The sequence below is a fragment of the Armigeres subalbatus genome, chromosome 1 (assembly GCF_024139115.2).
Source record: "Armigeres subalbatus isolate Guangzhou_Male chromosome 1, GZ_Asu_2, whole genome shotgun sequence".
In the NCBI taxonomy this organism is placed as follows: domain Eukaryota; kingdom Metazoa; phylum Arthropoda; class Insecta; order Diptera; family Culicidae; genus Armigeres; species Armigeres subalbatus.
In genome coordinates this window covers 34999373-35011859 of record NC_085139.1, presented here as the reverse complement: position 1 = coordinate 35011859, position 12487 = coordinate 34999373, and the positions used below count along the sequence as shown (strand labels likewise).

The window sequence follows — 12487 nt, the reverse complement described above, 5'->3', positions numbered from 1 at the left end:
TATGCACTATGCTGAGGTCCGAAACGTCCAAGGGTGGGTTTTTGAACAAAAGTAATAAACCATGGGTATATAGGGAGTGAGTGCTAGTAACGGACCCCATAACGACTAAAATTTACTTCAGTCGCTCCGCTAGTCTTTTAACAAATTGTAGTTCTGCTGCACCAGATGTCAAGCAGCAGGTATCAGCAACGTGCTTCGTTCTCGTCAAAACAATCATTTCAACTAATAAAGCAAGCATTTTAAAATGATATATGTAGCTTGTATGCATATTATGGCCATCTCCGGGTCCATAATCAGTGTTGGTAGAATCATGCTCAAACCTCACCCAACGAAGCCTCATGTACGAGCTGACTCGCTTGCGATCCTGCATGGAGAGCATCACGCAGAATTGCATCGTTTCGCTTATTCGCCGAAAAATGATTTCGCTCCAAAAAATTTTAAATAGGGGGAATGACGACTTTGGGAGTTTTTACCAACACTGTACCATAATACGCACTGCCGATTTCGTTTATATACGTATTATGGTCCCCCATTTGATTTACATGTTTCTTGTGCAATTGCACATATTATTGATCCCCATTATGGGGTGATCCGATCGTTCACGGTTCATAGAGCTGTGCACTCGTGCCTAGGACACTACATCCCCCCTCAATACGCTCAATACGTAGGCTTCCGGTCGACTCGACTTAAGAGCCTTGCACATAGGCTACGTTTGCGTTGCGTTTTACAGTTTTCTAATGGGAAATATGTCAAACGCAACGCAAACGTATCCTATGTGCGGAGCTCTTTACTCCTACAGGTTCCAACATCCAGCACTGCGATGTTGACTGCTGGTCTTGCATAGACCAATGCAAGATCTTGACCAAACCTCACCCGCATAATTCTGAATCATAAGCAGGCCATTTCCTGTGCTATCTGAAACCGTGCGCAATCATGTCCAAACCTTTGCATATAACATTCCTCGTAACTATAAACCCACACTAATACAAACGGTTTTGACCTTTTGTCATGGTACTTGAGAACCACTGATACGTAACATGCTTCAAGTCAATGGGTCGTATGAATAAAAAGTAGTAAGTTCAACTTTACTACATTTTCAGTAGTAAACGTCACTTGTGGAACATGTTCGTATGAATAAAAGAGACTTTACTACACTACATATTTCGAACATACTACAAACAACTGATTCGGTATGAATAAAACAAGAGTTTACTACTGATTTCTTGTAGTCTGCTCAAGACGTTGCTACTCATGTTCCAAATGCAGATTATTCATCAGAATCGAAGCGAATCGGCTTTGTTCTTGAAAATAGAAGTCCAATTTAGGGAAAACAAACAAAACAGACATGTCTTTTGTTGATTATTGTCTATGCGAGTCATCGCTAGAACGTTGCTGGAACGTCGCGTCGCTCAACCAGCGAGCGCTTTTCAGTTTGGTTCTGCAGCGACGCATTGAATTTGCTTGCGTCGCTGGAGCACTTATTGTCAAGGGTCGCCAGCGACCAGCGACGTTTCAGTCGAGCGACGTAGTTGAGACAAGTTCATACATGTTCTTGATTTTATCTGCATCGACAATAGCCGCAAAAAAATATGAAATCATCATCGTCATCATGGGGTCTACAGTGACTATAATAACAGTGTCGTCAAGTGTCAGAATTGGAACAGAATCGTCTGTCAGTTCCATACAAATGCGCGTTCCAAACGATCAGGAGATCTGTCAAACGTGGCACATGACGTTACTCTTCTTATAGGACTCTAATGGGGTCTATTTTGTTTTGACGTTTCTCCGTGTAGTAAATGGTAGTAAACTGTAGTAAAGGCTAAGAGTAAAATCAGCAGTGATTCAAATCGTTCGAGGCTGTCAGTTTGAATATGAATCTGAAACATTAATTTTCCCAGCAGCTGTACTAGATTCATTTTTTATACCAGTCAAATGTCAAAAAAAAACTGATATAACGCTTCGTTCTATTTTCTGCAGATTTGAACCACGATTGAATCACGAGATTCAAATATTTTTCAATTGTTTTGGTGTATGGATGCGTCATTTTATCTACGGATCAATCCACTTTGCAATTCCGGCGCCTTTCTTGGCGGTAACATAATGATTTCAATTAATTGAAAATTTGAAAAACATGAATAGAACACTGCTGGGGAAACCAGCAAGTTTGTTCTATTTTGCTCCAGATTCAAACTAGAATAGTGGTCGAAAATTTAGAATGAAACTGAATCACTCCTGATTTCACCCTAAGTTCGAATGTAGCATATGCCATAAGTTCGAAAATGTTTTTATTCATATCAAACATGTAGTTTTCTCTGTGGACTTTATTTTTGAGTAGATACTTCAAGCGCTGAGTTTTACTACTTTTTATCCATACGACCCAATAAATCATATACTCAAATTACTTATTTCGATCAATGCACTCCAAAATGCAAGCTATGAAATTGCAACCATAAGCGGCGCCCGAGCCACAGTTATAGAATTCTCTTTCTTACCTCTTTCGTTCTAACGTAGGGTCTAGCCCAACACATTACGGGTAAGACCACCGGCCACCAAAATTGTAAGATGAGCACTTTTTACAAGTGTCACTCCAGTTGTCTCTTTTCTACCAAATACAGCATGTAGATTGTGTAAGCTATTTAAGACGTGATCGAGAATACATGAATTCAATTATCGACCAGCAACTAACTGTGTCTCTTCAGTCCCTACTGGTGACTATTTTCATAGCTCACCATAGTAGGGATACTAAACTAAAAGAAAAGTCCTTCTCCATGATTATTACATGGCTCGCGGAACAAACCTGCAACATGGCGAACCGTTCAGGTAAAGTCAAGTTACGCGTTTTTTTAAATCGTCAACGGTGAAGTGAACTCGCGCAGTGATTAGTGTGCAAAACGTAAACAAACTAGCATAAATTCCATACAAAAATCCAAGATGGCTGAGTTGGGGATATTGTCAAGTCGAATAACCTGTACATAAAAAAATCTTGATTGGATTTAGACGAAGCGATCGCTAACAAGCGAACAATCAGTTTTCAAGCAAAACGCAATATAACTAGGTTAATCGACCTACTAGAAAAAGAACGTTTAGTGCGAAAAGTGAATCGTAACAAACTAAATGTTACGGTGAAGCCATCAAAAGAAGCAAACAAATTCGAACCACTTGTCACAGCATCAACAGTGAGAAACAGAGAATTACATACATATGTGCTAAATTTCATGCCCACGATAACAGGAAGATTATTAGTGACAAACAGTCAGGGCATAATGACACACGTGGAAGCCCAAGAAAAGGGACTAGGTGGACAAATATTCGATATGGCATACTGAATTTCGTGCTGCAGAAGTGAAATAATTGAGGAAGTGCAGTTAAAATGGGGAACGAAAAATCATCACCGAAAGTGAATAATCATGGTGATCATGATTTAACAATTATAAATAATCAAGAAGTGCATACCGAACTGCACTTAAGCCACGATGTTAAACTTAATATAATCATCGGTTTAGTGGCAGTGCAACTACTCCTGACAATGTATATGTTGCTAGTGAAACGTGAGAGAAAAAGAGCTAACAAACTTTCGGCCAAATCACTTGCCAATCTCAACGAAGTTATTACACAGTGAGTCTGATGAAGCGGAATCTGAAGGAGCAGCAGCCACATCGACTGTATCCACTCCACGAAGACGACGGAAGCTGCCGTAGGATGCGATTTTAAAACAACCCAATGGCAACAGTTTTTTCTTCATCTGATGAGTCAAGCGACTAAATGTTCTCTTAATATATGGAAATCGAAAATGAATTAGATAAACATATTGAAAGCCTGATAAAAATTAAAACCAATTTTTCTAAAAATCCATACCGTCGATACCTACATAAAACACTTATAACCAAACAAAATATTGTGCGCGACCTATATAAAATTATTACCGAATTTTTATTGAAATACGAAACTAAAATAAATCCTTCTAAATTTAATTATTATGTTAAAACAAGTAGAAACATATCGCTAGAAATACTTCACGTGATAGATTTGAAATTACATAATTCTAAAAGGGGTCCAACGCTTAAAAATATTGTACAGTCAATAATATGTTGCATTCGATTAAAAAGACAATTTCAAAATTCAAGTTCTAAAATGGCTAGTGTAATAGAAATTATTAAAATTATTACCTCCCTTATCCCTACTTATGATGGCAATGGGGAAAAACTAGAAAGTATAGTAGCAGCTTTGAATGCCTGCAAACCGTTAATTACAGATGGTAATAAGCAAACCGCTCTTAACACAATACTATCGAGATTAGAGGGAAAAGCAAGATCGGCTGTTGGAGATAATCCACAAGCCGTCGATGAAATTATTCAAAAATTAAATGAAAAATGTAAAGGAACTATCGGACCGGAAACTGTTGTGGCGAAATTGAATGCCACAAAACGAAGTGGTGAAGTTACCAAATACACCCAAGAAATTGAAAAACTTACGTAAGAACTCGAACAAGCTTACATTAATGAGCACGTTCCAGTAGACACTGCTTCCAGAATGGCTGTTAAAGCTGGAGTAAAAGCCCTTTCTTCGGGTATACGGAACGAAGAAACTAAAATATTGTTGAAAGCAGGACAATTCACTTCTTTGTCGTCTGCTATCGAGAAAGTAACAGAAAATGAACCATCAGCGTCATGCAAAATTTTACAAGTCCGTACAAACAATTCAGGGAATAATAGGTACCCTAGGTACACAATCAGTCAGTTTAGGGGAAACAGTCGAGGAAATTTCAATTGCCATATGAATTTCCAAGGATATTCCAGAGGTCAAGCATACTCTAGAGGCCGTGGGAATTTCAGAGGTCACAGATACCAACGAAATTTCCACCAACAATCAACGCGAGGAAATAACAGAGGTCACTTTAATAATAACACACCAAGAATGTATTATAATACATCAAATTTACAAGATCAGCAGCACCCTGCAGGACAAATGAGGCTTACAAACCAACAAACTTCATTGGGGTTTCGTCAACCATTTCAGCCCCAACAACATCAACACCAATCCAACCAAGTTGCTCTAACACAACTAGTGCCCAGATCTTAAGTAATATATTTGCTGTTCATACAGCGTATAGCAATTTTGTAACTCTACATCTAGAAGCATCTGAAAAATGTAGAACATTTTTAATTGATTCGGGAGCAGAAATATCATTAATCAAATATAGGAACATTAAGTCCTCCGAGCTAGTAAATCTGAATGACAAATGTAACATTACCGGGATCAATTCTAATTCTGTTGAAACTTTAGGCTCCATATCTACATACATAGAATTACCAAGTGGAAGGAAAAATTGTTAACATTATGTGCAAAATATAACGACATCTTCGCATTACAAACAGATATTTTAACCCATAATAACTTTTATAAACAAAAAAATAATCTCAATGACTACAGTCCAGTTTACATAAAAAACTACAGGAATCCCGAGATACACAAAGAAGAAATAAACAGACAAGTCAATAAATTATTGGATGATGGAATGATTCAACATTCTACATCACCGTACAATAATTCTCCACTTCTTTTGGTCCCAAAGAAGTCAAATAATGATAAAAAATGGCGTTTACTTGTCGATTTTAGACAACTGAACAAGAAAATAATTGCCGATAAATGTCCACTTCCAAGGATAGATGAAATACTTGATCAGCTCGATTTAGCGTCAGGATTCCATCAAATTGAATTGGCAGATGATTCAAAACAGTATACAGCGTTTTCGACGACATCTGGTCATTATGAGTTCTGTAGGTTACCATTTGGTCTCAATATATCATCAAATAGCTTCCAGAGGATGATGACTATAGCACTTAGCGGTCTCCCTCCGGAATGCGCTTTTCTTTACATTGACGATATTATCGTCATAGGATGCTCGATAAATAATCATTTATCAAATTTGGAAACAGTTTTTCAATCACTTCGAAAATACAATATCAAACTAAACCCAGGCAAATGCAAATTTTTCTGTCCTGATGTAACATATTTGGGACATCACATCTCAAGCCAAAGAATTCAGCCTGACAAGTCTAAATATTCAACAATATCGAATTTCCCAGAACCACAAAACGCGGACGAAGTTAGAAGATTCGTCGCATTTGCAAATTATTTTCGCAGATTCATACCTTACTTCTCAGACATCGCAGTCACCAGAGTGTATGTAATTAAGAGTGGCGACATGTGCCGCATTTGACAGGTCCCTGCTCGTTTGGAACACGATTTTGTATGGCAATGACAGATGAAATTTGTTCCAATTCTGACAGTGTCGCCACTCTTAATTACATACACTCTGGCAGTCACATGTAAGCGTGTACACTAAATCGATTCCCGCCTTGATTTGACGTCTGTTTGTTTTCAGATTGAGCACTCACACACAAATATTATACACAGAGCCAGAAAATCAAACTTTTTTGAGTGTATTGAGTGTGAGAAAAAGATGACTGTGAGAAAAAAATCTCACAAAACTCTTATAAAGTGCAAAAAGCGCAATATTCTACTGTATTTTTTATTCGGGGTGTCCTTAATATTATTATTTTATTTATAAATATAATAGCCCTGTTTGTTTGTCCGGTGACTAGCCAACCAGACGCAGCACGCGAGGAAATTCTCACAAAAAAAATAAAATATTTGACACTTTAATTCTTTTTTACTATCAGATGCAGGAAACAAAACCAGTGACAACCTTAGACAACCAGACAACAGACGTTGAAAATTTTGATTGAAAAAAAAACACTTAATGCCACGGGCGCTACTGCGTCCACATATAAACTATATAAGCATAACGTCACGATTTCGATGGAAACGTTAAGGACTGTGACGTCATATGCGCGTTTGCACGAGCAAAAAAATCGACTCAGCCATGCTTTCGCTCATCTATAGATTCTGCTATCTATAATATAAACTACACTCAGAAATAGATGAATTCACGGAAAAACTTTTTCTTAGTATTTTATTATCTAAATTGAATTTATGCATTGAATATACTAAAATCTATTCTTCCGATGAGTAATTTTAAACATGACTATGAGTAACTTGGTTTTAGCGTTAGCGATATCTTTTTTGACTTTTCCAAAGCGCATGCCACTGTTGTTGTTGTTGTAGTTTTCCGTTTTACTGATGGTGAAAACAAAATCAAATGATATTTAATTTTTACGTTTAATGTTATGCCAAACTGTTTGGTGAAATGGGTGCAGTGCGGCAGGACCTGGGTGACGAACTAATCATGAAATTGAATGGTAAGTGAGACCTTTTTCTCCTCAAAATGTTCTTTTTATTTTCGACCCGGAATAGAGCACCTTGTGCAGACAAGAACATATAAATTTATCTTTATTTATTTCCTATGATAAAAAGATCAACAGATAAACACTGTAGAAACGTTCCTTCTACTGACTCAGGACATGGTTATGCGTGATCTCAGATTAAAACTTGGCTCATGGTTACGGATAGACAGAGCTCAGCAGGCATTGCGAAGTGAAGGTTGCTCGGCGACACCTCTGCAGGATTCAACCAATAAGAAACGACACACAATGGATGAGGATATTCAAATAAGTCCTCCAGGAATCAAGGGTGTCCTTGAATCCTCCAAGAAATTGTTGTACGGGAAGCTTGCAGAAGGGCGAGCGCTTCAGAAAAACGAGAAAAATCTAATTTGCCGTACAATTTGTCCCAAAATATTCAACAGTTTAAACAGAAAATTGGAAGGTAAGTTTTTGCTCTGCTTAAGAATCTTCAAACAACACTATTGGTTCTCTCATTCCTAGAAAGATCACTCCTAACGAGAAACAATAGTTAGCGAAGGCCATCGTTGAAGCTTTCGATTGTCTGAAATGCGATACTCCGGGAAAACCAGTTGAAGTGAGTATTATTTTAATGGTGATGCTAGATAAGTGAATGTTCATAAATTACCCCAACTTGTAGGATTAGCGAGATTTCTTGCTTAACTTTTCAAAAGGACCTAAGTAACATTTTTTTCATGAATTAATTTCAACAGACCGATATGAAATCTTCTGATTGCACTACTCAAATTAATTCATGAAAAAAATGTTACTTAGGTCATTTTGAAAAGTTAGGCGAGATTTCATACAAAAAATGCCACGAACGGAATAGCTCCTGCTTTACTTATTAAATTTAATCGTGGCGTTATTTATGGATGGACCCTGAGTTAGGTTTTTAAAGGGATTTGTTGTAAATTAAGAATATTGTTTTATTTTTATATAAGAAAATTATTCAGAGCCTTTTCGTCTTCACTTGTCGTAAGAAGAATTAATGCTATTCCATTTATTTAATTCTACCATTATTATTCATTCGTTTCAGGCCGAATTCTTTTGGGAATGTAACGGCGAAGATAAAGGATCTCACACTGGATTTATTCAAAATTGGATCCGAAACTACAAATCAAAATCAAACCCAGCTAAGCGGATTCGTCAGCAGAAATTAAAGTTATCTGATGAAGAAGTTAACACTTGCGAGGAACTATGCGCTACATAGTTCACTCCAGAATTATATCCACGTGTAATGCAGTTACTGTCAACAACTTTCTGGTACAGGCAATCGATAAGAGCCTCTAACAAATCAAGTTCTGAAATTTTGTCCGAATTTCCAAGTTTATTGGATGAAGACGCGATAAGACATATACATAGTTCGTCTTTATATTGCAAATAATGTTTGTTTGTTGATTTTTAGATCCATCAGGAATTTGAGCTCATGTTTCCAAACCAGCAAAACGCAACAAGCTTCGAGTCAATTATTCCGTTGTGTTTAATGCTCAAGCATGAATTCGATTAAATTGCGAATGGTAAGTTATAGTACATATAATGTGTAAGGTAAACCGCAGATTATGTCCTGAAATTTATTTTTCTTTTGTATGTTTTCAGATAGAATTCGAGCTTTAGCTAAAATTTCCTCCGAGCTTACACAACAAGGCGCACGTAAATCAGACCCAGAAGATCTACCACCGGACTTCTGAGGACTTCTTATCAGTTTTCGTCCGATGGCGTCAGGAGGTCAAAATTTGGACTACTTCTTAACTAATTTGGTTGACACAGCGCCTTTCGTCTTCTATGACACTTTCTCTTTCGCAGAGGGTGTATACTATGCGATAATCAACGGTACAGCTTTGCATATCGGGCATAGTTTTCTCCCGGCTTTGGAAGTCGTACTTAAGTCGTATAAGATCTTCAATTATCCAGTTCCATCCAAAACAAAGAAAGATCTCAATTTCTTTGATATACTTGTTTACGATGTACGTAAATTTAGCCGCGCTGCTTCTGTTAATAATTTATGCGAAAAAATACGGAAATCAATTAGGCCGGCATCCTCATAAGAATGTTGGACAGGTTCGATTTATGTTTTACGTTCTATTTTATACTACAATAATGGTTTCAATAAAAAAAACACATCAGTGATTCAGAAACAAACGAAATAAAAACGGAAGTTCGACTCATAAAAAAGCAGATTTTTCCTTGAAACCGAGCTTGAAACAATGATTAGAAATTAAAAAGTTACTAAAATTTACTCACAATATGCCTAAAATCTAGTTATTTTGCGACACTGCCAATTGTACAGGTTTAGTTTGGAAATAACTAAAAATTATGCATTGGGTTTCTATTGTCGGGCCGCCACCAAACCGGACCGCGCGATAGGGCACTCGCGCTGCGACGGGAGTCGCGACAATTTGAAATATTTCATTAGTAGTGCGCATCATGCACGCATGGATGTACTATCATGCGCACTAATCAGAAATGAGTTACGACGTTTGATAACTGCAGATATTTCATTTTATTGAAAACAAATTTTCGATTTTCTACTATACACGGAATATTGAATTTATTGTCTATCCGGAATAAATTTATACCGCTTTTTATACCGAAGTTGGATGTTTCTCCAGATACAGGCAACTTTCCCAACTTCAGGTTGGTATCGTGTTCAAAAGAAATTTCTTTTTCTATCTCAATCACATGTTAAATTCCGTTCACTGAATCGGAAAAGTAAAGAATCGAAACAAAATTCTTACAGCAGTATCCACATGAAAAGAACAGACCTGATACAAAGTGTCACACTAACAGGTTTCCGTGTCCAATAAAAATAAACAAATTACAAAATTACAGAAAACTAAATTGGCATTTGTAAGGTTCCCACGCAAAGTAATGGGAGCTGTCACTTTACTTTCGGAAAAATATTCTGTTCGATTATTCCGTAAGTAAAAGTGACAATTTGCTCCATGCAGATCAGTTGTCAAAATTCCTCTTGGTAATATTGAACAAAATTCCGTAACCTCTCTACTTTTTAAGTCGATACTGGCCTTTCGGAAGTAGTGCGCTGGATTCGCCTAAAGATGCGCTAAACAACGCATCAACTAGTTTGACAGATAAAACTTTGGAAGAAAGTTCGGTTCGGAAGTCCCGACTTCCGAATTCTAAGTAATGCTGCTACGCCGACGCGGCACGAACATTCAATTTAGGCTGTGAACCATTCAACCGATTCGTTTAACTTTTAGTTAAAATTTGACACTTCGATGGTTTTTTTCCCGTCGTGGTTAAAATTTTACTCCGAAGCCGACCCATTTGAGTTTTGACAGATTGATAGTTATTCGGAACGAAATGGATTTGGCGCCAATTTTCTCGCGAACAAAGTTTAACTATTGAACTGTCAAATCTAACCATGCTCCGGAGCAGGGTTATTTTTAACCACGGCGAAATAACCATCGAACTGTCAAATTTCACACTTAAAGAGATGCCCTGAGTTCGGTGATTTTTTTCACAGTTTCAGACGGTAATTTGGAAGTTCACATTTTTTTCGGTAATTTCAGATTCAATTTTTCGTATCTGTAATCAAAATTACCGAATTACTGTGAATTGTTTTAGATTTAACGAGTTCGGTTAACAAAATTACCGATAATTCTGCGAATTTGCTTAAGCACCAAGTCGGTGATATATTTAACAGGAGTTTCGGAGTTTCGGTAATTTTCGGAGTTGGTCGCCTCATCTAAGCATAAAATGTCAGAATCGACATTTTGTTTATTTGTATTCATAATATCGTTGTTCGCGCTCGGTCGTGCAGAAAAAAATTAAAGCGTAAAACATTTTGCGACAACCTAAAGAAATCAAAAGTTTGTGGCATAGCATAATCCATTGGTAGGTGTGATAAACTTTATGCTGGTAAGATATTGATTTCATTGTGTTTTACATTGGTACTCTGAATTGCATGGTTTTACATCCTGCAGGATATTTCCGGCTAGCGCTGAGATGCGCTCCGATGGACCTGATACAAGTGACTCGTGGACGATAAATTTGCGCACATCTGCGCGTCTGCAGTTATTCTCGTCGTAGGAACTTTGAAGCCGCATTCGGGAGCTTGTATCAATGCTTCTCCATATTACAAAGTTCTGGATTGTATAGATATACACATTTTTTCTTTCTCACTAACGGAGCCGTTACCAATGTGGAGCAAACAACTGGAACAACTTTTTCCCATATATCAAAAATTCAAGCTCTATCTGGAATAAGGGCGAATGTCGCAAGAGAGAATTCTCTTCGCCGACTTCCCCTCTTTTAAATTAAAGTGACAAGCAGATGATTTCGTTGCGGTTTTTCCCCTCAGAATGAAAGAAAACAATGAAAATTTGCATTCTGAGGTGATAAACCGCGAAGAAATCCACTGCTTGTCACTTTTATTTAAATGAGGGGAAGTCGACGAAGAGAATCCTCTCTTACGACATTCACCCTTTTACCAGATAGAGCTTGAATTACCAAATTTATGTTTGTATGAAAATAGATCAATAAAATGATTTCCTCATTATTAATAAAACAAAACCATCCACAAAGTCAATATTTTTGTCAGTAAAATTTGGAAAATTATCGCTCAATGCAATTTACAGATCTGATTCAGTTTTTCGGTAAATGTTACCGAACCGTCAGTAAATTTGGCAACCATGTCGTCTTTCGCAGTTTACAAATCTTTCGGCGATTTTCATTTTTACCGAAGACATTACCGACCGTTCAGCTGATGAGAATTCGGTAATCGAATTACCGAAGTCGGTGATTTATTCTAAGGGTCTGTTCAAATATTACGTAACGCAATAGGGGGTGGGGGGTTGTTTGATTTTTGTTACGCTTTGTTACGCCAAATATAGGGAGTGGGGGTCCTTCGAAATATTGTTTCGCGTAACAAGTTAATTCCAAAGGGAAAAATATTGCTTTTTGCATTGAAACTTTTCGTTTCGTCACTGAAATCATTGACACTTGTCTTCAGCGACTGCTTCCGCGATAGAGCATTTACACATTTTATTCACTCATACATCTATATTACTGTTAAAATGTACATTTGACAATTAAATTTTCAGCTAAAAGCTCTATTTTTGACACCGGTGCACTCACACAACCAATCGACATCAGTTGTCAAAAAATCAGGAGTACCAACTTAACGACTATCTCCTTGTCGCCGAGTCTGGCGCTGAGTGCTC

General features: G+C 37.3%; 1 protein-coding gene across 1 annotated transcript; it reads left to right on the top strand.

Moving 5' to 3' along the window:
- The first annotated feature begins 7134 nt into the window (after nucleotides 1-7134).
- LOC134208280 (uncharacterized) lies at nucleotides 7135-8452 on the top strand. Its single transcript, XM_062684304.1, has 4 exons — nucleotides 7135-7262; nucleotides 7378-7728; nucleotides 7788-7881; nucleotides 8341-8452. Exons 1-3 carry the CDS (start codon nucleotides 7211-7213, stop codon nucleotides 7817-7819), a joined length of 435 nt encoding a protein of 144 aa, XP_062540288.1. The 5' UTR covers nucleotides 7135-7210; the 3' UTR covers nucleotides 7820-7881; nucleotides 8341-8452.
- Nucleotides 8453-12487: the final 4035 nt, after the last annotated feature.